We start from the raw sequence: 24,849 nt of genomic DNA on the forward strand, positions 1-24,849 counted from the left end.
TGCACAAGCCGGGCTTTGCCAAGCAGCTCTCTGTACAGGGCAGTGCCTAAGTGGTGGCTCTAGTCCAGGTCCAGCAAGGATCGGCTCCTGCGTGGGCCGCGCTGCAATGCCAGAGCCGCGGGACTCGGCCTCCACGGGAAGGAGGATGCTATGGGAACAACGGGAGCTGGCCAAGGAAAAGAGGGGAGGGTGGGAGGGAGGGGGAATAAAGCATCTGCTACACACCCTGGAGCCTCTTCAGAGATTGAAACAAGTTAAAAGCAGAAGCTTTAATGGAAACACAAGTAAAATAACAAGCTGCAAACCCTGCATGCCTGTCACCGCCCTCTCCTCACACTGTCCCTTTGTTCCAGCAACCTCGTTATCAGCAGGAAGGAGAGCCAACATGAGGCTAAGGCACTGCCATCAACTCTACATCCTAAAGTGCCTTGAGAGAGCCATAGCACTCACTGTGCCCAGTGCCCTGTGGTCTGGCAGAGCCCAGGGTGAGCAGGGGGTTGCCCTGCAGCCCACATGCCAGAGTAGCCAGCCTGTCACTTTCTGCAAAGGGACCTTCTGCTGGGTGAGGGCTCATCCCCTCCCCTGGCTGGACATGGAGTGTTAGAACTGCAGCTGTCTGGCTCACAGCCGTTGTGTCCCACTGCCACTGAGAGATGAGGCACACAACCGGTGGCCCCATCACTGCATGACCTCCTGCTTTTCCGCATCCCTGCTTCTCACCACCTCCAAGTCCCCTTTGCCCTGGTGTTCAGCAAGACTTTTCTCCTCCCTCATTTCATGTTTTTGTTTCTGTCTTGCCCTGTAGTAGTGGGAAATCCCTGCATGAACCCTCCACCAAAGCACATTTTCTTTCCAGCTCCCACACTACCCTCCAGCCTGTGCACCTACTTGCTTCACATTTGCATCACCCAGCATGTTCCCCACACACTGCAAATCAAAGGCAGCCCTTTCCCCAGGGCTGCACACCAGGCCCTTCAGCCCTGCAGAGGGAAACTCCTGCCCAGTGCTCACAGACCCAGCACATCCCAGGACACCCAGCAAATCAGGGTACCGCAGCACAGCAGCTCCAGAGCTTGGAGCAGAGCAAGCCAGGGGGTGGTGGCAGGGATTTGCTGGACCCTATGTGGCTCTACCTCCAGCAGACAGCAGCATGCCAAAGCAAGACCCTCCTGTGCAGCTCCAGGACAGTTAGGACAAGATTTGGTCCTCCCTCACCCCATCATGACCCCATGCATGACTGTGCCTTGCCGTGAGAAGTGCCAGGCTCCAGCCCTGCGCACCAGGAAGCCTTTCATCCTCCAGCATGCAGCGTGTGCTCCCTGCCTGGAAGCTCACACCCGAGAAGACACCCCGAACTTGATGCTGCAACACTCATCCAAGGTGTAAATGAAAAAGCAAACAGCTCTTCTGGAGAGCCAGCCCTGAGCCCTGTGGGGAGCTGGCTGCAGCTCTCGTTAGCAAGCTCATCCTCTGGGTTTGCGACACTGTGGAGCTCAGAACTAATTGACTCCCAGGCTCTGAGGCTTTTAATTGCTAATAAGTGTGAAGCCAGCCCTGCCAGCCCTCCTGGATTCCTCCGAGGTGTGAATGAGGCTGAGCCAAGCTGAGAATTGCATCCCGGCTGTCCCAGATCTGTCCCAGATACTGGTGAGCCAAGAAGTGATGCTGTAGATCTGCAATGCTGCTTCTCAGTTTTGCAGGTCCCGGGACAGCAACTGGTCCCAGCTTTCAGAATGGCTAAAGCAAACTCCCTATGGGATGGAGGATGCTCTAAAACCAATGCTGAACCTTACAAGACTGGAGTTACTTGATTAGATGCCCTGGCATAACTGAGGGTCCTTCATACTCCTCATGCTCAGCCCTAGCACTAAGATGGGTAAAACTGTTGCCCCAGCAGCAGCTGTATTTCATTGCCTGGCTTCCTGAGGGCACTTGGGAGTGACCACAAAGCTGGCAGTGGGATGCAAGGTGGGAAATGCATTGCAAGATGAAAAGCATCAGGCTCTGTTGGCAGCCAGGGTGGAGCCAGTGGGACATTTCAAATCCTGCCTAACAGCTGGTAAAAGAGATGTGATTTTACACAGGGCTGGGAGGAAACAGCTCTGATAGAAAAAGGGTCCAATGGGAAAAGAGGGTGGGAAGGCAGAAGGGAACAAAGGCTGCAAGAGTGCCCGAGCACGTGAACCAAAGACAGGGGCACATGGCAGGGAAAACCCAACAGGCAGATAAAGAGACTCCATGCTGTGTGACACACATCAAAACCGGGATAAGAACTGCTGGAACAGCAGCAAAGCCCAGCTACAAGGCTGGGCCTAGGCTGGGGCTGCCCTTGCCCCAGTAACGTTGCTCCCAAGAGGGTTTGGGAGAGTAACAGCCAGTCATGGCCATGCCACAGAGAGCTGCACCCCAACCCACAAGGCTTCCCTCCATGAAGCAGCTCTTTGAAGAGCCTCTGGCACAAAACCACACTGTGGGTGTGGGGAAGCCTCTGCCTGCCGGCGGTTAGTACAGCTGCAGCCCCCATCTCGGTCATAAAACACAGCCGCCCACAGACCTCACCTGTGCTGGGGATCAACAGCCCCTCCTTGTTTTGGGGAGGCAGAAATGAGTTGCTGGAGGCACATCTGGGTGCTCCTCCTGCCTTTTCCCAATCCATGCATGCATGGAACCTTGGAGGAGTATCAAGCCTGATAGCAGCAGCTAACCACAAGGCACAGACTGGGGAGCCCTAGCCCTGAGCCTGCAGGCACCTGGGGGTCTCACACAGACCTTCAGCCTCCATATTAAAGCTCAGGTGATGGAGCAGCCCCACACCCTTTGCAGCCCCACATCCCTTTGCAAACTGCCCTGAGGTTAATTATCTTTGGGGTTAATAACGCACTTCTTGTCTCTGCTCCAAGCGCATCGGACTCATGGTAGGGTCACTGGCTCTGTGACTCCAAGAGCCCATGGCTGACTCTGCCCTGTGGATGTGCGTGAACAGCCAGGGGCTGTTACCTGCATGTCCACAGCTCCTGCCACAGCCTGACTGAGCTCAAGAGCAGCCAGGATTGCAGTGAGGATTCCCACTGAGGGGAGAGCCAGGAAAGTCTGGGAAGAGAGGATGGGACCCTTCTCCCTGCTTGGCTCAGGGGGTCACTCCCCACAGCTCAAAGGGAGCTGCTGGCTGGGGCTGGAGCTGCCAAGGTTGCAGCCAGCCTCCAGCATGGCTGTGCAGGTGGCCTGGCGCTGCTCGGCACGGCGGCAGCTCGTGCTCTAGGACCTGGGGAGAAGAGCTGCCGAGGCTGATTACCCCTGCCAGAGCAGGCCTGGCAGGTTTATTTTTAACAGTTCTGATTGAAGCTGTTTTCCTGCTGACATTTACACTCCTTCATCATTATCTGCTCCCCAGCTTCCAAACACCAAGATAAAAGAGGGGATGAAATCTCCCGAACAGTGGGGTCCTGTCTGCAAACCCCACAGACAGGGAGAGACCCAGACCAGTGCAGCTGGGCAGATATTTGCCCCCTTGGAGGTGGGTGGCCAGGAACCCCATCTTACAGTGAGGGCATTACAGACTGGGATCCTGCCAATGGATGCAGCAGGAACCATCTCAGGGCAGCCTGGGGAGTGATATGTGTCATCTATCACTGGCAGCATGGCTGGATTACAGATGCAACTTTGGGTGCTGGTGCCCCCAGAGATACCCATGTTCCTGGGAGTGCCCCAACGGTGATTGGCTCCAGGTGCTGCTGGAGCTACAGCTGCTGGCTGGGGCCAGCAGAAGAGTGAGCTGCCAACCCTGGTTGCATGGTCCATGCCATGAGCTACCAGGGGTGGGTAAAGGGGCTCAAGGGAACAAGTAGGGCTTGGACCTCCAGCATGATCCTCTGAGATGGGAGAGGTGAGCAGGGGCTGTGCAGCACAGCCTGACCCTCATCCTCCTTCCTATACTGCCATGGGAAGGTGAGTAATGCAATGCAGAGACGGTAGTGGGACTCCCATCATGGCCAGAGCTAGGCACTCAGATCTGAAACCCTCTTTTCTCCCTAAGAAACAGTCAAATTCCAACACGTGTGGGCTAAAAATACACTCCAGTCTGCCCAGGACTCTGCAAGCTCTTACATCTCTTGGATGATTCATATTTTGTCAGATTCCAGATCAGTTTTGAGATTAAAAATACCAGGTTTGGTAGACAAGCATGTCACAGGCCCCAGAAGATGTCAGAGCCCTGCAGAAGGAGGCTGGAGACCTGAGGTGGGAGATGTCCTGCTGCAGCTGGGATTGCAGGCTGGGCACAGTCCCTGCCATGGGGAACGGCTGTCCCTCACCCCATGGATGGGGAAAGCCCAGCAGCAGCCCTGGATGGATAAACACTGCTCCAAGTCCAGACAACTGGCACCAACCCTGCTGCATCCCAGAGCAGCCCCAAAATGGGGTGGATGCATGGGAGCTTGCCTCCAGCTTTTACTTAATTACCTTCATGGTTATGAAATCGTCAATAACTAATTAGACAGCCCCACTCCTTCCTAATATGCCAAAAGCTGCTTCCTAATTAAATATTACAGGGATTTAAAAGCATTTCTGACAACATATTACATATGTAAAATACTGTGAATTAGCCAGCTCCCACACTGAAATCCTGCTCAGGAATGATGCAGGGAACTGACTGGGCAGAAATCCGGGACACCTTTTCAAGTAAATTGATAAAAGGGCCCATTTTTCTGGCAAAGAGGGTTTCTCTCAGGGTTGGAGATTGCCGGAGCACAAAGAAGACAGCCCAGAAACGCCTCTATGTGTCCCACCACCCCCATGAGCCGTGTGAGCCCCCCAGTAAAGGCAGTTGGGATGTAAGAGGGCTCCCGCTTAGTTAAGCAAACAGTAATGCAAAGTGTCAGCGAGCCTGGAGATGAGATCCCAGGAACCACCGCTTGGAGAAGAGCAGGTGCTTCCTCATATTATCAGCCCATCCACCTGCCAAGGGGGGAGCAGGAGTGGGGAGCTGCTCAGTACTAGAAGAAAGGAGCTCTGAGAGCCAATTTCCATCCAACCACAGTGCATTTGATGTCTTGTGAAGTCAAGTTCACATGTGCCATCTCACCTCTGCCTCACATGGGGAATGGGCTGGATCCTCCCCGGGCACACACAGCCCCAGCTCTGGCTGAGCATGTGAGCATCCCACAGCATGCAGGGATCCAGCATGGGATGAACCATACTCATTGCACCCCTCTAGCCATAATGGAGATGGAGAAAAAAAGGGCTTGGGTTTGGACTTGTCCTCATGAGTAGGGGGCCAAAGTTCCGCTGTATTGCTTTGCTCCATGCACAGAAAGTTTCTGTGCTTCAGTCCTCAGTACCAGCTCAGTGTGAGCCCAATTCAGCACTGAGATGGAGCCATGGGGACCATGGGATGGGGCACAGGAGGGCTGCAGCATCCCCCATCATAACCTGAAGGCAGGAGCCCAGCCCAGCACAGCTTGTGTCTGCCCTGGTCCCAAGCTCTTCCCCTAAAAGCAAAGAAGAGAGCAGGCAGTTTGCAAGGGAAAAGGCCGGGAGCAAAGGCAGAGAACACCACCAGGTAATTGCCTGCAAACTTAACTGGGCTTGCAAGTGGGAGCCGCAGTGCCAGGCTTTGAACAGGGCTGTTTCATGTGCCTAGTGCTTCTGCTGCTCTCTGTGCCTTCCAGAAGACGTGAGAGACTGGATGAGGACAGAGGCAGTGTTTGAAATTCACACTTCAAAGTTGCTATCTGAGTGGACTGGAGGCAAGTCAGGGAGCGGGAGGGTGAGTGGGGAGACAAGGGCTCATGCTCCCAGAGCCTTTAATGCTGGGATCAATCGCCCGCTCGGGGATGCTCTGCTGCAGCAGAGGAGCTATATTCAGCTCCTTCCTTGCTCCGCTCCCATGTTGCAGCTTGTACTCAGGGTAACACTGGAGCACCCTCAGGCCTGGGGCTCTACACACTGCCACACTGCCTAGGAGTGTCTCCCCTTGTGCCCATACGCTGTGGCACACATACTGCAACCCATCGCCCACCGCAGCATGTCCACACACCCTCTGGCATCCAGACACGCTGCACATGCACATGCTCTCCTAATTACTCCTTAACTCTCAAGCCTTTGCCATTTTTCACCCACCGCTGTGCCAGCACACCTGGAAAAGCAGCACCCTGGGGAGCAGCAGAGGGGAGGACATGGCCCCTCCCAGAGTCCAGCCCATCTTTTAGGTCTGGTGGAAAGACCAGTGCAATGCTCCTCTGCTAGCAACACTACCTTATGTACACAACCCAAGGAGCACTCTGTGGAGGAAGGAAGAAAGACCCTAGTGCCCCACCACCAATCCCAGGGATGCAGATGTTTAGCCCCAGGTTGGCCCAAATCTGCACGCTATGCCTGGACTCTCCTTCTAATGCTCTCCCTGCAAAACACAGCAGGGTTGAGTGTCTAAGTACATCAAAGCCGGGCTTTGAACCAGCTTAAAGAGGCACCCTGATTTTAATCAGACTGCTCACGCCACTGACTACAAGATCCCCCTGAGCCATCTGCACCCTCTCACATGGCATTTCAGAGGCTCGTAAAGCACAGCCAGAACGCAGACCCACCAGAGCTGGTAGACACGGGGGCTCTCTAGGACATGGCTCAGGGGATGGATATGCTGCATTCAGCTTCCAGCCAAAGGACAGCTCTAATCCAGGGAACTGACCCTCTTCCAGGACTGCCAGCTGCTTCCCAGGGACTCAGCAGCATCATCCCTCTTTTTCCAGGGACAGATTAGGGCATAGGGACAGCATGCATCGGTGTCCATAAAGCCACGGGCCGAGGACCACTCTCCCTCCTTCGGCCCCTGGAGAACTCCCAAGTCTCCCAACCCTGCCAGCCGAAAGGCTCTCCCATCTGCTCTCTGGAGCCACAGCGTCTGGAGGGCTGGGCAATACCTGCCCCTTCCCCGCCAAGGCACCACGGGGTGGGCAGCCGACCTGCCGAGCTGGGACATCCCCACTCACCCCCGCGACCCACGGGCAGCTGCCTGAGCGAGCGTCCCCTGGCTCGCGGGTGGCTCAGGCAGTGTGGGGCTGGGGAGGGAGGGCAGCTGCCCACCTCCCCCGGGAAAGGTGTAGGACAGCCAGGAGGGGACAGGCGCCAGCCAGACCCACGCCGAGAGGAGTCACCAGGCACAATGGCAGTCGGGTGCTGGCCGCATGCTGCTGAGGACCAGCATGGTCAGCTGGTGGATGGGCCCAGCAGAAATAGGATCCCACCGCCCATTTTGCCCCTGGAGAAGAGGGTTTGCAGCAGCGCCCGCCCTGTCAGGCTGCAAACAGCCTCTCCTCCTCATTATTTTTTCACCGCAAGAACTATCTTATACCTTATCAATAATTCACAGGTACAAACGATAACGTTCGCTGTCATGGTCCGGGAGCCACATGTTCCCGGCAAGGGGGAAGGGGCCGGTTGCGATCGCTATTGTTAATGCCTGCGGAGCTGGGGGGGAGACGGGAGGATAAATATTTAACACTGTGTCTCCGAGCAAATGTCCATGACCGAGGTCTGAACATGGGTTTTACACAGAGCTGCTCCTGCCCTTGAGAGAGTCATTAGCATGTTAAAAGCCGTCAGAATGGGGCTGATGGAAAGGCTCTGCTGGAGGGACCCCCAGCGCTCTGCCTGGGGGCCAGCAGGGATGCAAGGGGCTTTTTGCTGCTGCAGAAACATGGCGATCCCCATCCTGCCCAGATTTCCCCTCTCCTGAGCACAAAGGCCGTGCTCTCGGCTGCCCGTCGAGAAGCATCCCCAGCTCTGTCTGCTGCCACATCGCGGGGCGTGAGGGATGAGGCACCTGGAGGTAGCCCGGGGCTGGTGGGTGGCCGGGGCAGTTCATTGTGCAGAGGAATTACAAAGGGGACACAAAGAGCCACACACCACATTTTGTGTGAGCTTCCTCTCCCGGGCAGCCCGGGCCTTTCTTTTGCCATGTTGAGGGTGAGCTTTCTGTGTAAATCCCCGGGGCACGGCAGGGGAGAATAGGTGTCTTTGTGAAAGAGGATGGAAAATAAAGGAAAACAAGAGAAGCAAAAGCACAAAACCCACGCCCTACAGTGGCAGGCTGCAAGGACAGGAGCACAAAGATTCCCAGAGGATGTAAAGACAGTCCTACAACTGGGGGATCAGGGTCGACAGGCTGCGAGGGCACACGGGCACACACTCACGGGGGCACCGATGACTCCCTGCAGCATCCCACTGCTCTGTAAGCATTGTCCCCAAATGTGCAGCCAGGGTGCTACTTCCCCACAGCCATATCCCCAGCTACAGCCAAGTTTCACCTTCTCACTGTTCCAGGCACAATTTCGGGGGACTGACAGACAGGAAAACCCTATGCCCGGATAACCCAGGAGCGCTCTGTTTTGGCCTTGCTGTCACAGTCACTTCTGGCATCTCTCTCCAAAGGGATGGCAACAGGAGAGGAGGAGGTCCTGTCTGGCTCTGCGGAGATGGGGGCGTGGGAGGAAGAGCATTTGTGATAGGCAAAGGAACAGTGTAGGGAAGAGACAACATCTTCAACCACCACTGCTATTTGCCCTGTGAACTCCAAGCCAGAGCCCTTGCAAAAGCTCAGCCAGCACCTAACCAGGCAAAGTACTGTGGAGCTCATAAAATTAAAGCAAAGCTGTCTTTCCCTTTTACTGTGCTAGTAAAATATATCTCAGCCTAAGATGCTCAGACAGGATTGCAGTGCAGGGGTCGGGAAGGCCATGGCTGAGCATCCCCTGGGGAGAGCGTGGGAAGACCGGCGCCAGTGGATCTCCCCCAGCCTGGCTGAGGGCAGGAAGGGCAGCCTGGGATCCCCTTCTGGAAGCCTCCAGGCTGTGGCAGACTCATACCTACCAGCAGATATGCCTGCTCGGACATTGCTTCACATCATCCCAGATGGAGAAAGCCTCCACAGCCAGCTTTGCTCAGCCAGCCTCACAGGGCAGGGATGCCTGGGGGCTTTGAGAGCAATTAAGGACCTGGCCTGGGTTGGCAGCACTGGACTGATGTCCCCAGTAAACAGAGAGGGACACCAGATGGGGTGCCATCCATCACTCAGAAGGGGACACTTTATCACTGGGACACCTCTGAGCACTCAGTCCAGACCCAGAGCCCTCCCTAGGATTCCTGCTCCAACCCTGACACTTCCATTTTTCACCGTTGGGAAAAGAAGTACAATCTGCTTTGCAACTTTAAAGGACATCCAATTCACCTCTTCCCAGCTGAGTGTTCAACGGTTAATTGCTCTCTGTTGTGAAAAAGCAGAATTTAATTCTAGCCTGAATTCGTCTGGTTTCAGCCTCCAGCTACTGAATGATTTTATGCTTTTCCTCTTTTTCTTTTCATTTTTCTTCCCCCCCCCCCCAAATTAATGAGGTGCCTACAATCAGGCTTCTCTCCATGCAGGTATGCAGAGAGAGGTATAAATTCCCCTCCTAACCTCCTCTTGCATATGCTAAATAGGCTGAATTTTTTAATTCTTTTCACTGGAAGGCAGGTTTTCCAGATCTCCAATTATCCTGTACTTCCTCTTTGAGCACTTTCTAATTTCCCAACATCTCTCTAAACTATGGACCCCGAAGCAGAAACTATGCTCAGCAGAGGCTTCCCTGCTGCCCCCTAAAACGGCAACCCCCCAGTACCCAGAGCTACTCCGCTCATCCATCACTCCCCCAGCTGCAGCGCTTATCCCAGAGCAGGCTGCTGCAATGGCTGCTAAGTCCTTTTCAGTGTAACCACATCCCCAGACACTGTTTCCCGTCTTGTAGCTGTGACCTACATTTTTTTTTTCCCCAGCTGTGTGACCTTGCATGAGAATGCTTTCCAGTGCAGGTGTTTCAGGCAGAGCATCCCACCAGACCGGCATCCTGCCAGCAGCACCAGTCCTGCTCCTTTCACCTATTGGCTCATGTTTCCTCCCAAACTGAGTTCTGTGACATGCAGGTGGTTTCTTCCCTGGCTACATCACATACACCACCCAGCTCACCCTCAGCTGGTGTTAGACAGAAAGAGCAGGCAACAAGAGACCAGGACACCTGGGAGGTGATTGGCAAAAGTCAGTATTGCCGCCAAAGATCCCAAGACCACCACAGCTTGCGGAGATGTTGAACATCAGTTCACCATCATCAGACCCCAGCTGCACCCTGCCAGAAGGGTGACCGCTGCAATTCCCCCAGGGAGGTCTACCAGGGAAGCACACTGTCAGAAATGCTACACTGATTTTTCCAGAATATTAATGTTTTCATTGCAATATCCTCCAGGCAAGAGTAAAATAACTTGCAGAAGTCTCGGTATATCATGTCAGCACAGTCGCTACTTATCAACCCAATTTGTCAGCTCATCAAAAAAAATGATATCAGGTTTGTTTGACGAGAGCAATTTTCCATGTGGATTGGCATTAATTATCCTTTAATTCCTCCCTGATTGCCACCCGTATCGTTATTGTAGTGGGGATCAGTGTCAAGCTGGAGGCAGAGGAGTGGCTGCTACCCAGGCAGAGGCATCACAGGGATCGTCACTCACTGCACCTCGGCCCCTCCAGTGCTGTGGGAGTTAATGACCTCACCCTCACTCTGGAGGTGACAAAGTGACTGGTGACTGATGCATAAAAACTGTCACATCCCTCCCTACACACTCCAGGTCCTGGGCAGGGGCAGTTGCTAGGAGACAAGACCAGGATGAAAGGAGTGAAGAAGGATGGGGGATAGGAAGGTCCTGTCCTGAGGAGCAGGCTCAAGGCCACGATGGGGAACTTGAGCTACCTGGGCAAAGAGCCATGTTTGTGCAAACACCTCTGTCAGAGCTGGGGACCTGCCTGCCCTATGAGTCTCTTTCCTCAGGCAAGAGGAAGCCCTGGCCACTAGCACGGGCTGGGGCAGCCCCAGGAGAAACCAATATTTGCTTTCTCTCCAGTTAACCCTCAGGCTGAGGAATGCAGGGTCACCACCTCTGTAGCTCCCTGGGGAGGCAGCTGTGTGTGGAGGGACTCGGGGATGTCCCCTTTCAGCTGTGCTATTTATTTTCTCAATATTTGTGGAAGGAAACAAGAGCTGGGGGTGGGGGGGGATGTGGGGCCAAGGATGGGCTGGGAAGATTGGCAGACAGAGCATCGGTTGAGAGTCAGCAGAGGATGGAGGCCAGTCAGCAGACCAGTGCTTCCCAACTGCCCCATGCTCTCTCCTGACACCCTGACAGGACCCTCCTCTGCCACTATTCTTATGGATAGGGAGTGTTGCTGTGGATTTCCCTCCTGTGCCTTGCCTCATCCTCTGGTTCAGCCATCTGCTCAGATGCAGACGGACACACCAAAGCAAACCACTGCCTTCACAAAAATCTGTTTTGGGGTGAGCAGAGTCGTGCCCACCAGGAACAGGGCTTTGCCAGCTTTCAATAGGAAAAAGTCTCATGTGATGCTCACTTCTATTAAACTTGATGGGCTCTTCTGTAACCTGCTCCCCTAAAAATCTGAAATCTCCCACAAAATTATGTGCTGTCCTGCAGCACAGATGATATTCCCAGCAGACAGCTGGCTCACAGCTTGTGTCCTGGTCCTGCTCTCAGCCATTAATAAAACTCAAAAGCAAAGACCTTGCGGTCCCCACCAGTGCCACTGCTCCCCAGCAGCCCTTTGCTCCCATACTTTTCCTCTCATTTGGGATTGATGTGTTTCCAATCTGGCCCTGCCACCGGACAGGCTGGGAACACACAGCTCTGGCACCATGTAGCAGGTCTGAAGGAGAATTCTGGCCATCAGTGAGAGGCACAGCCCTTGGAGAGACAGGCAGGGCTGTCACCATGTCTCTAACCCCTACAGATCTGGGAAATGCAAATGGCAGGGCCATGCACGCAATTTAGTTCCTGTCTCTAGGACTCAGCTTTCCATCTGTAAATATGAAAAAACCACGCTGATGTCTGCATTGGTGGGGAAGTTGGACTGAGTGAGTGCCCCGAGCTACCCTAGAGGCCAGGGGGAGGGCATCAAAGACTAAATATTATCATTCCTCACATTACAACCAAGGCTGCAGAGCAGAAACTGCTGCTCCAGTGGTGCTGCCGCAGCAGGCTGCATTTGCAATGTCAGCTTAAGATGGAGGTGAGGCACCTCTGAAAGCTGGACTCACACAGCAGTTATCCCCAAGCCCCACATCCCCACAGCCTGCAGCAGGGAGAGTGGAGCCTGCTGCACCCTGTGCTTAGGGCCAGTCAGGGAAGGTGCTTCCTGCAGTGCATCTGCCTGCTCACCCCAGGCACGGCTGGGCAGCACAGGGGCAGCCGCAATACCCCAGGAGCTTCAGGGCAACCCCAGTCCCACAGGCACATGCTTGGAGCAGCTGTCCTGCCATGGGAGAAACAGGCAGCCACCCACTGTAGCATCCCAGCTCCTAGCCCCAAGCTCCTTACCAGCAGTCCCCAGCTGGGATTGGGGTTGCGGGGGTGTTTCCCAGTCCAGGATGCCCATCTGGAACCCATTAGGCACCTTTAATCCCCCTCATCCATTCTGGTGCTGTCTGAGCTCCCCCCCCACCAACACACACAAACGCTGCCATTCAAGCAGTTAATTTAAACAAATTCTGCCCAGCCACCACGTTGAGAAGCGATGAAAAAGCCAAACGAAGCAGCTCAAAGCCAACGGGGAATAACAAAAAAAAAAAGAAAGAGTGAAAAGAAAAGAAAGAAAACCACTCCGCACGGCGGGGCTGATACCCAGAAAGACCAGCTGCATCCTCCCATCCCAGCCAGCCCCAGTCCTCCCCTCTCGCAGGCAATCAGATACCATGCGGGCTGTGTAATTGGATGGCAAAGGATAGAGAGAGACATCTTAAAGCTTGGGTCTAATCTCATTAACACCGGCTGCGGGGATGCTGTGAAATCGTAGGATGCAGGAATGAGCAACATGCTGCGCCCGTGGGGAGGAGAACAAGCAAGCTGGAGCGGGATGACAACACCAGGAGGTGGAAATGCCTCCGGTCAGACAGCAAGAGCTGGAAACACCACCGAGTCCTGGGAATGCAGCCAGCCTCCTTGCTTGCTCCTCACTTGCTTGCTCCTGTTTACCCCACAAGTGCAGATCCCCATTCCTACTACACACCCCACTTTCATCCCTATGATTAGTAATTAATAGCACTGGTGTTAATTGCCGGGCAGTAATAGCCTGGCTGTGCAATGGAGAGGAGCTGCAATGGAGAGGAGCTGCAATGGAGTATCCCTGGGGTTAAAACCTTGATGTCAAATACCTATAGCCCAACCCACACATTTTGCATTTCCATCATCTTTGCGCTGGACCAGCACATACCAGCAAATCACGCCAGTCCACGGCAAGCGGGATCACCAAACTCCAGGCAAACATCCTAAAAGAGTCTCATGATAGGGTCAACCCACATCCCCAGGCCCCTGTTGCCGAGGCAACCCACAAGCCTGTGTTGCGTAGCAACCGGCCAATGGTGCCCTGAGAAAAAGCATCCCAGTCCAGGGGTAAAGTAGGGGATATGAAGCACCCATCCACCTGTGGGGCTCCTAGTCAGACAGAAGCCCCTTTGAGAGCTAGGGATGGGAAAACAGTGCAGAAGGGACTGATTTGCAGAAGATTTGCAGGTCCCCTTCCCAGTTCCGCCATGAGAAGGGTTTGGGGCTGGAGAACTTCCTAGCTCTGGGATGAAAGACACTTTTTGGGAGCTTTTCCTGTGCTTGCCACATTTAATACTCTGTCAGTGCAATATGGCTAACACCCCTCACTCCTCCTCCCTGGGATCCCAAAATTACCACTGCCAAAACACTCAAGAGAACGGTCAAGCTCTTCCCACCTGCATCTCCCAGAGAAACATCTCTCCTCCAGCCCCAGGGCCTGGAAAAAGTCTGAGCAACTTTATTTCTTTCCAAGAAGCTCTGCCCTAAATGCCATCTCCCATCAGAGGGGCAAGCAGAAGAAGGGGTGAGGAAACCATTTTAAACCATCCCTGCCATTTCCTGCCTCCCAGTTTACAGAGAACAAGACAGAGGGATGTCTTCAGTTACCAACAGCTCCCTTGGGAGCAGTAAAAATTAAACCAGCTTTTCCTATCCTGAAGAGAAATACAGACACAAATGGGGATGAAAGCTTCTGGGGGCAAAGGGAGGTGCAACAACCATGGAGGGGCCAGGGGAGGCAGCCGGTAAGACCCCCTAATCCATATGCTGCTTAGCTCTGGCAGGGCGGTGGGGGTCCCAACCAGCATCTTGCTGGTTAGGTGAGGATAAGCCTGAGATGATAATTAATTTAACACAGATGAGAATTTAACACAGATGAGAATGAATCCCCACCTCCCCAAACCCACCCCCAACAGACTGCCAGCAGGGTTTCTTCATGCACAGGTGTCGATTGGCATACACTGGGAAATGTGCTCGCCAAACCAGGCTGCCCTCAGCCCATACCTGCAGGCAGGGGACAGCTTCCCCTTGGCAATGCCTACGAGCCCTGCTGCACCAGGAAACCCCCCTGGATGTGAGAAGGGGCATCTTCCCAACTTACACTCACCTGTTTGGCCTTTACAGCACTTTAGCATGGGGAAAATTACCTACCTACAGCAGGGGATACAGAATCCCAGGCAGCCTGATTGGGCAAGAAGTGGGAGCTCACCAAGCCGAGCTGCTGGTGTCGAGGTTGCATGCTGCATGACCCACTATCCATGCCACAATCATCACAGGTCCCTGGGGAGCAGCAGAGAAGGGACATGGCACAGGCACCACTCTGGAAACTGCTGACGGCTTGTTTTCATGGCAGTCCCAGCAAGAGAGATGAGGAGGTCCAGCACCCACCCATGGGAGAATCAACCAGCAAACACAGGTTACTTACATGGCTCTGCAAGTCCACATGTCTGTGGATACAAGTGCAGGGGTACCAAGTTATAACTTAGCCTCGAATCACTGCATAAGACTTTTTTCTTCCACATTCTGAGAGTCAGATTACCAAAGGCTAATTCTGTTCATGGTTCTTTAATATTACTTTGAACTCTTCTACTATTTGAGCTGTGAAAACAGGAGGAAAGAAATGCCTTTATTCCGTACTCAAAATGTATGGACAAAGGGATCAGCTCCTCCGAGTGCTCTTTTAACTCTTTCAGGGAACCAAAGGTGGCAAAGACTGAATGTGGGACAATGCATGCCATGAGCTGTGAGCCAGGGAGGGAATAAATAATTCCCCCGTGTTTTAATAGCTGTGTAATTAGCACTGCTGCCCAGCAGTAAGAAGACTTGATTTTTCATCGCTTTTTCCCATGGGTTGCAAATTCCCATTTGCCAGTGCATTGCTGGGGAGCTGGGCAGGGATACTCTGCATGATGCCATGCGGAGGGGGGGGCTTTGCTGAAAGGGGCAGGGGGATGAAAGCTGCACCTTACCACAGACCCCTTTGCTTTAATAACATTATGAAAGCCAAATCCAAGCCCGCGGCCAAAGCAAGACCAAGGATGAGTCCAGAGGAGCCAATGGCTTGAGGAGGGAGCCCCAGGAGCAGAGCTTGACCCTGTGCATTGCCAGGGAAACCCTGGAAGCGTCTCAACAGCCAGAAAGCTGGAACTGGCCATGGGTCAGGAGCACAACAGGGTGCATGGAGGGAATGGGGCAGATTATCTCCAGGCAGCTGTCTGGCAATGCCCACTCCTGGCAGCCCTGGCTCATTGGCAGGATAATGGCGCAGAAGAGCCGGGGCGTCCCTGTGCAGGGGCTGCAGCATCACTCTGGTGGGAGGGGGCCCAGGATGGTGGGAAGCAAAGGGGGAGGCTGCTCATCTGCAGGTTGGGACACAGTAGCAACCTTCACCCCAGCACTCCTTTGCCTCCAGAGACTGCAAGTCAGGTCCCGGAAAGCTTGTGGAAGTGCTTAAATATTAAGAGATCTTAAACAAGTGTTTAATTTGTGAGCCTTTGAGGCTTGTCTGCATTCAGGATCCCCCAGGGAGTCTTATTGTGTCCCCCCTGAAAAAAAACTGAGGTCTGTGGCATGTGAACAATGGAGGAAGAAGGGGAAGAACCAGCAGGCAGTGAGCAGCTCCCTGCACAAGGGTGCTACTTCCCAGCAGGGACACCCAGCACAAAACCCCCAGACACCCATAAGGGTGCTGTCCCCATGGGCCAGCAGTGCAGGGACATGCCAACCTGCCTCAGCTTGGCCCTGCTGCAGCCCCCTAAGCCCCACCAAGACTGGGGGTGCCAGTCACAGCCTCTCACCACCTGGCAGCTCGCCGGGGAGGGGGCTGGCCCCCTGCCTGCCTGGCAGCATCTTTCCCTAGGTAACCTCCCCACCTATTAGTGGCACATTTGTTTTCCTGCGTTTCCTTAGAGCTGTCACGAGCCACACTGACTCTTTGTTCCCGGGGACTGCGGAGAGGCCTCCCTTCCCTTTCCCCCTCCCCCTGGCTGGTGGGGGGGGTCTTGCAGCATACAGACCCCGCGGCTCCCTCTCTACCCCAGCTACAGGGGTAAACACACTCCCCCTACTCATTGGTATTCGGGGGGACACATCCCAGCCTGCCCCCCCAGCCCTACTCTGTCCCTGACAGAAGGGGCTTTGTTGGGAGCGTGAGGGGGTACGGCACCCGGAGTCCGAAACATGGGCATGGTGACAGCAGGGACACTTGGCCCTCACACGACAAGGGGAGGGGGATGCTGCTGGAGGGGAAGCTGGGACAAAATGTGGGATGTTGGGGAACGGGAAGCAGGGAGATTTGCTCCAGGGGAGCTGTTCTCTGCTCTGACCTTGGCACTTTGCTCTTGGACCACAGACCTCTGCACAAGAACATCAGCACGCACACATCTGTGCAAAGAGCAAAGGGGCACGTACCCAGGGAACCAAAGTGACCCTGCTCCAGCATGGGAAGATAAAAACACAATGCTGTGCCCACAGACCCCTTCCCACACAGTGGCTGCAGGCTCCTGGGCACTAGCCGAGCTCACTGGCTGCAGAACCAGCACAAAACCTCACCGGAGGTGGTGAACCTCAGCCAGAGCCCCACAGGAGCGACCGTGAGATGACTGGGTGGGTGTCTGGCACAGGAGAGCCAGCCCACCACCACAGCAGCATTTTCAGGGAGCCAGGCTGGCAGGCACTGAAAATCCCCCATCAAATTTAAACCAAGGCTCAGGCAAGTCCCCCACACTGGGAGGGGAGCAGAGCTGTGTCACGTGCATTCCTCAGAGAGCGTCCCCACCTGACACCCACACCGTCCCCCTGGCACCAGCACGACCACCCACTGTGGGGGCATGGGACCACTCCTTTATCCAGCCGAGCACACATTTTTTTCTCCATCTCTCCTTTCTCTGTCTGGGGGGTTTCCCAGTGCAGCCCCAAGAGGAATGGTCACTGGTACAGTCTCGCAAGCAACACCTCCTACGCGCAGCCAGCCCCATCTGAGCGGGGCCTGTTTTGTTATTCCTTTCTGTGACAGCTCCTTTTTCACTTGTCACCCTGTTTTGCTACTACTCAGCTCACAGCTTCCTCTCGTGTGGTTGTGATCCTCTCCTTCTTGAAGGATGTAATTTGCATTTTCTCAAGTTATTTAGCAGCCCCCTATTTTTCTCTTCCTGCTTTTCTAAAGGCAGTTAGGGCTAGGTTTAGCCAAATTCAGTGGTGGTGCAAGGAACTAGCTCCAGAGCTCACCATAACATCACCTCTCCTACCCAGGCAGGACACCCAGCTGCAGTGCTCTCTGCAACAGCTCAGAACTCCATCGTCACCCAGATCTTTAAATACCCCTGGTCCCTCTGTCAACTCCCAGACAGAGGTAGTTGTAGAGCCTTGCTATTCCTTTGCAGGCTCCGGCTGCAGGAAGAGAGTCTCACAGGAGCGTGACAATCCCCCGAGCTCCTACAACATTTCACATGTCCCTGGCTCAGAAAGTCACCAGCCCTGATTGAGATGTTAATGCTGTTTCCAGGGAGCCCCTGCCCTTACAGACAGCAGAGCAGCACCGAAGCCCTTCCCCCTGGGCTTGGCTGCCAGCTAGGACATGGCACCATCTCCTACACCATTTTTGCTGGCATGGGTCTGACAGGAACTGACAGTCTACAGCCCATGTCCTAAATCTTCAGAAGGAAGAAGACAAGACTTTTTTCCCCCCACACTCTCTGCTCACCCTTTCTCAGCTCACCCTTTCTCAGCTCCCACTCTGTCTGAGCATGGAGCAGCTGCTGCAGCTTTTGCTGAGGGAAACCACTGGGCAGCTGCTCCTGGGGGGATCCATCCGGGATTGCAGCTTTCCTGCAGGAGCATCTCCCCAGAGCTCCTCACAGCCAAGCACCCACTGCTCCTCTCTTCCCTCGCATCCGCTCGGCTTCCTTTGGAGAAAACCATTTATTTATAGCCATCCTGGCTGCCTTTAGCACATTTCGACAGCCCACGTCTTTGCCTCCCTGATGATGCACCCACAGCATTTCTGTCCTCACCCTGCTGCTACAGCCATCCCAGACTCCTCTCTCCTCCTTGCTTCCCTCATGCAGGACCCCCAAAGGGGCTTAGAAACAGGAGGAGGTTTTAAGGGGAGGTGGGCAGAAAAGGGAGAGAGTGCTACAAAACTCCTCTCCCATCCTTCCCCCATCCTTCCCAAGGGAGCAGAGAGAAACTCTGCTTGCTTTCTCTTTTGTGAAGGGAAACCCAAGAAAAAAAACAGAGAGATGCTGAAGGAAGGTCTACCACGGCTCCTGGCATGCCAGGCACCAGTGCTGAGCCAAGATGCGTACGGCTGTGACGCACTGGGGACCAGCGCTGGGCACTGCAATAGCAGAGGTCACCTTCTTGCCTGGGTAATCCATGATGGAAGGAAAGATTCATTTTTTATCAGCTCTCCACCTCGCAGGAGATGTGCTCTTCCCCAGTGAGCTGCCGGGGGACCCTGCCCCCCCCACAAGCCCACGATGCTTTGTTCTTCCGTCCAGTGCTGACAGTTTAATTAAACCCAGTTTGAGAATGGGTCACTGGGGTCAGGCGCTCTTCAGCGAAACCTCAGATCAGCACCATTTCCAGCCAACAGGGCTGCTTAATGAGTTACTCGCTCGTTGTGGCAGACATAAATAAGGGAGGCCATGCAGAGCGTCCCCCTGCCTCCTGGCCCCACTGCCAAGGTGCTGGCACAGCCCCCCCACCTCACCATCTCAGACTGAGACAGGCTCCGGGCAGGCGTCAGCTCAATATTCCCAAATTCCGAGGGGAAAACATTCCTCTTCAGGCGTCTCACCTCCCCCATGCCGTTATTTGAGGTTTGCTTTCTGTTGGCCCTTTCCTGCCATTCCCCAGTTTATTTAAGCCCCAACGGATCAGGTTTAACTCCAACCCTTTCCATTATCCCAATGCACAAATGCTCTTTATAGCCAAGATCCGAGTAACTAATTGCAGCTCGAGCCAGGCTGGGAGACCACAAAGTACCACCAACGTGGATTAGGCTCTGACACTCAGACCCAGGAGGTGGACAAAGATCTCTCCATCCTGACCTGAGTCTGAGGGCCTCCTCTTGGGCTCATGAGAGATTTTCATCAGGCTCAAGGTACAGTGGGAAACTGCTCTTATGGGTATCACATATCCCTAATTCAACAGACTTGCCTTAATCTGTTGCCATGCTACTGATGTGCTGCGAGAGGTGCATCAAGACTACATCTAGAAGAGGCTGGAGCATCCAGGCCAGCATCCAAGTACCCATCTAAGCAACCCCCACTGTTTTCTGCATCCACCCCTGGCTTTCAGCTTCCACCTGGCAGCCTCATTTCCCAACTAAACAGATCCCAACCCAACTCATTGAGACAGTTTTTGCTAATTCAAGACCTCCCAGTACAATGCTGGGAGGGCATGAGGACCTAGCAGGAACTCCAGGCACTTGAGGAGCATGCCACAGGTGGCTGCAGTGGGCAGGTCAAGGAGAAGCCTGCACAGGCCCTGTTTGCTGGAAATGGTTTGGAGACCAGGATTTGCAAGAGCACGGTTCTGGTAAGAACCCTCTCTTCCTGGACCAGCACGGGTCCCAGACTGCTCCTGGGGCAGGGAGGGGTCACTGAGCAGTGGGGCCACCCCAGATCCATTTCAGCAGTTAAATAAGTGCAAAGCCCAGTGGGGAGGCTCCAATTTCGGTTCAAGGCAAGCTGATTTCAATTTAGCTTAAACCTGTTCCCCACTGACTCATATCCCCGTAGCCTGACCCAGGTTTGCAGCAATTTAAGAGTGTCCTTATGACCTCTTGCACCGGCTGGACTAGCACTCGTCCAGATCCCACCTCATGCTAAGCCAGCATATGTGTCTAGACTAGCTACCTCAGGCACCCCCTAACCCACTATCCCCCCCAAAAAACATCCTTAAGCACCTCAGCAACAGGCAGCATCAAGGAGAGGGAGCAGCAGGTCCTCTGATACACAGGGCTCTGCTGCCCAAATGCAGAACTCAAGGCTCTGCCAGGGCAGTGGCTCCTGACGTGCTACCTGGGCAGACCCTAGTGCTGCACCCCTACCCTCACTAATGAGTGTGGGGCAATGTGCTGCAGAGGAGAGTGGCAGGTGGCTCAGTGTGTCCCCTGTCCCCAGTCCCACAGCTCACTGCAGGGATCCTCTGCTCCAAGTGAGCATCAGAGTTCACCAAGATGCAGGACCAGTTACAGTAAAGGAGCTGCAAAATCTGAGCCGTGCACAAAGCCCCAGATTGTTCAAAAATAGCTCCAGGTGCTGGTGTCCAGGCAGAGTTTGCCATGTCAGAGGCAGCCAGAAAAGAGCTTCAAGACAGGGTGGCAGGGAATAGGTTTGAAACAATTAACACATTGCAGTAAAACAACAGGAAGAGGCTGAAATGCACCTGAGCACGAGGTGGCTGCAAGGAGCATCTTGCATAGCCCTCTTCAACCCACGGCAGAATGTACAGTCCCGTGCACAGGGTGTGAGGGTGTGTACAGCCCCGTGTACACCATGGTATAGCCCTGGATCCACACAAGCCCGGGGGCTGTGGAGGAGCACACTGTACAGCCCCCCCAAGAGCTGCCCTTCTGCATCTCCCTGATCAATTGTTAGGGTTTGCTTTTTGAAAAAGCCTGGTATTAAAATCTAGGCAAGATTAAAAGGGGAACACTGATGTTTGGAAAATAACTCTCTTGCCCATGTTTCTGTTATGCAATGGGTGGCTGGAGGAGGATGGGCCCTTGCTGGCGCCACGATATTGCACAGCTGAGCTCAACAAATGCCATTTGATAATTAATTGAACGCCTGTGCTATCAGCTGCCATTACCTAGGCCCATCTTTGGCGCCTGTCCACCACTTCACACATCCCATGCTGGCAACCCACACGGCGTTTTAACCCTTCATTACACCGCCTCCGGCTGGACTCCAGGACTGACTCCCTGGCACTATCGGAAGAAAACAAATCAGCCGCAGCCTGCCCGTACAGGCAAGGCTGCCTGGCCCCAACATGGCCATGCCTGTCCTGGAAATGTCTCAGCCCATTCAGCTATTTCATCCATTCCTGCCCTGACCCAGCAGGGACCTGGCATCCTCACTGCTGAGAAATGGAGATACAAGATGCAGTAAGTAGAAAGCTCATGTCCCAGCTACAACCACCCTGCTCTGATGCACTGCAAATCAGCCACAGGGTGTAAGCTGCTTTTCTGAGTGATGCAGAGCACCAGCCCCAGTCTGGCACACATCCTCTCCTTCTCACAGTCCCCTTCCCAATATACGCAATGCCTGACATAGCTGAGAGCCTGTAAATGTTTTGTTTGAACAATGCTGGCACTGCTGACAGCACCACTGCCCAAGCAAAGCAGCCCCAGGCAAGGGAAAGCCAATATGGAAAAGAGAATATTTATCAAAACCCCAGCAGCCCTCTCCAGGCAGCCTGCTGATGCACAGAGGGAGGAAGAGCAGAGAGGTCTGCGGAGCTGGGGCTTTCTGGACAAGAGACAGTCCCTGGGGGTGTTTGCGGGTGCAGAGGGACAAGCAGGGATGGAGGCAGGCAGAGCAGTGTGGAGTGGGGGCAGCAGGCATGAGAGGCTGGATCTGCCCCAGGCACAGCTTCTGCCTCTTTCCCCAGACACCCACAGAAAGGCAGCTCTTGAGCAGGGCTGTGGGGCTCTCTGTACCCTACAGAGGTCTCCATGCAGGATGTGACCCCCTTAGGGACATCCTCTTTCATCCTTCCTTCATGACAACCTAGTCTAGCCTATAAGGGCACCCTACTCCAGAGCCTGTGATCCATACCCAGGGAGGAAGTTGTGGAGCTCAGCACCTCTGCAACTGACACTGTGGAGGCACAGCTCTGTGATGCCAGACCCAGCCCAAACTGCCAGCCCCTCCTGCCACATACCCATGCATTACAAAACATCCCTAACAGTGCCAGTCTCAGGTCTTCTGCAAGTCACAGCCAATTTCCTGACATGCTGCATGCTCTGGTCACACAGAAACAGGGTGCATTCCCCTGCCACACTATGAGCCAACACCGGGACAAGGCACCAGCACAACTCTCCAGAAGCAGCACCCTCCCGGGACATCAGTGCCCCTCCAAAACCCATGCAGTCCCACAAGTGAGCCCACATCACCGCTGGGCAGGGGAGCCCCACAGGCACGGAAGGTACTTACAGCCGTGAGAGCGCCTGATTGTTCTGGAAGAGGAGCTCAGGCAGGGTGTGCAGCTGGTTGCGGTTCAGCCGTCTGCAAGGAAAGAAGAAAGGGTCAGGATTTGGGGGGGGGGGCAAAGCAATGACCCCACCTGCAACCCAACCGGCTGTGGCAGGTACAGCTGGGTGCTTTGGCTCACTCAGGGGGGCCAAGAGAGCAGAGCATCCCACCTGGCAAGGACACCCCTATCCTGTCCACCACACTCCAAGGTGGGGACAACCAACGGGGCAGTAATAGACTCACTCACAATGCTGTAATTACATGCAGAGAGGACTCCAAGCTGTTAACTGCTGACTGCTGCTTAACTGCGCTCTTAACCTGCTGTTCACTCAGCTCCTCATATTTGCTTGAGCAGCTTGGGATTTTTAAACTGCTGAGCTATTTTACTGAGTACTGGACCAGAACTTAGGGCTCCCTCGCTAACACACAGGACAGCTGATACAGCAAAAATGATTTTTGTTTAACCTGCTCCTCACCTCAAAAGCATCAGAAAAGACTTTAAGATCTATAGAAACACAAATAGGTTTGCTTGCTACACTGTAAAATACTGCTGCCGTGCAGAAGAGAAGCTGTTTGAAGTCCGGCAGCACCAATACGTTTAAGGCAAAAAGGAAAGGATGCTCTCTGCAACTAAACCCAGTAGCCCCCCTTAAACCCTCTTCCATGCCCAGGCACTCACAGCCGCTCAAGCTCCTTCATGTCATCGAACGCTCCACGCTCCACTGTGCTGATCTGGTTTTCCATCAGCTGCCTGCAGAGAGAAGGGGGTCAGCTTTCTGGAAAGGTGGTCCCCAGTGCCCCCATCACTTCTTTTGACCCAGGACCACCTCACCCACTATCCCCTCAACACAACCCAATCTCTTTCGCCCCTCTCTCTTCCAGCTGGAAGCCCACCATACTCAGCTCAACACAATACCCTCCAGCCCTGCTGGGAGATGCCCTGAGCAAGAGGCTCTAGCAGCCCCAGGAGGGGCCACAAGCCAAGTACAGTATCTGCCAAGGTCGGGGCAGGCAGCCGCTCATCAGAAACTCACAGGACGCGGAGCTGCTTCAGCCCAGCAAAGTCATTCTTGTTGATCCGTGTTATGTTGTTGCCATTGAGTTCCCTGTAGAAAGAAGAGACAGAAATCAGCAAAGAAGCGCTCAGGAGGTGGCCAGGCACTGAGCCTCCCCAGTACCTCCCAAAAAATGGCAGAGAGGACCCAAAGGACAGCAGTGGCTGAGGCAATTCTGTGCCCCTCACCAGGAATGGCTGGGCTGGCTGCTGTCTCCAGAGAGGACCCTCATCCTCAACAGCCAGCAGTGCTGGGTACACAGAAGTCTGGCTGGCCAGTAGTGTGTAAGCTGCCATCTTTCATGGATAATATGGTAACAAGAGGAAGGGGCTGTCCAGCTCCCTCTGTCCCCATGATGGATGCCCCCCTTGGGACAGAAGCCCTAGAGCCCTTAGCAATGAAATAAGCCTGACTTGATGTATGTCACCCTGCTCTGGAAATGCAGCAAACACCTGGTAGGGTCATCCCAAACATACAGAGCTGCTCAGAGAAGGCAGGGCTAATAAGAAAATGAACAAATGTCCCCCAGAACAGCAAGATCCCTCCAAATACCCAGCTGCAAGACACCCACACGCATCACAACCAGTTCAGTGTGCAGCCATCTCACACCCTACCCAAAGAATAAGCCACATTTCAAGTTTCACCTGCCAAGAGATGCTTGCACAGGGCAAGATGCTTTGTGGCATCACTCTGTTGTGCAAAAGCCCTGGGTGAGCACACGGACAGGCAATCCAGCCAGAAGAGAGATGCTGTCCCTCCTTTCTCTCCCTGCTGGTGGAAATAAGGGGTGCCTACACACCCCCCATGACATCTGTCCAGCCCAGGCTCTGCTGAGCACCAGGACATTGTGTGCTCCACTGCTGGACGTGCACATGGCAGGGGCTCTGCTCCCAGCCTGCCAGCTATACCTACCCCAGTTCTCCCCAGCCATGCTCTCCAGCATGCCCCTGCTAGGATTATCCAGCTTTAAAATACATCAAGCTGGGAGCCGCAGAGATTTGCACCTCACAGCCTTAGTTTTGCCGTGTCTTTCCGCATTATGGGATGTGATTACTGTAGGAAGAGCAGGACCATCAGCCCTGGGACCCACACTCTGCAGAGCCAGGGGTCCCTGTGCAACCCCCCATTGCAGGAGAGAGTCTCCCCCCTTGGCAGCATGAAGCACAGCAGTGTCTGCT

The 24,849-nt window shown here is 54.3% G+C and overlaps 1 protein-coding gene across 2 annotated transcripts in view; it reads right to left on the reverse strand.

Moving 5' to 3' along the window:
- SLIT1 (slit guidance ligand 1) overlaps nt 1-24,849 on the reverse strand; it is a 62,035-nt gene that overhangs the window by 25,789 nt on the left and 11,397 nt on the right. For both annotated transcript variants that reach the window (XR_001872998.1, XM_017803889.1), the window contains exons 2-4: nt 23,651-23,722; nt 23,296-23,367; nt 22,578-22,649 (exon numbers count right to left, since the gene is read on the reverse strand). Coding sequence is in view for 1 of the 2 variants with exons in the window: in XM_017803889.1 (XP_017659378.1) it covers nt 22,578-22,649; nt 23,296-23,367; nt 23,651-23,722 (216 nt within the window). In the remaining variant the exon portion in view is untranslated. The remainder of the gene's footprint in view (nt 1-22,577; nt 22,650-23,295; nt 23,368-23,650; nt 23,723-24,849) is intronic.

This window comes from Lepidothrix coronata, unplaced genomic scaffold (genome assembly GCF_001604755.1).
Source record: "Lepidothrix coronata isolate B3197 unplaced genomic scaffold, Lepidothrix_coronata-1.0 Scaffold8, whole genome shotgun sequence".
In the NCBI taxonomy this organism is placed as follows: Eukaryota; Metazoa; Chordata; class Aves; order Passeriformes; family Pipridae; genus Lepidothrix; species Lepidothrix coronata.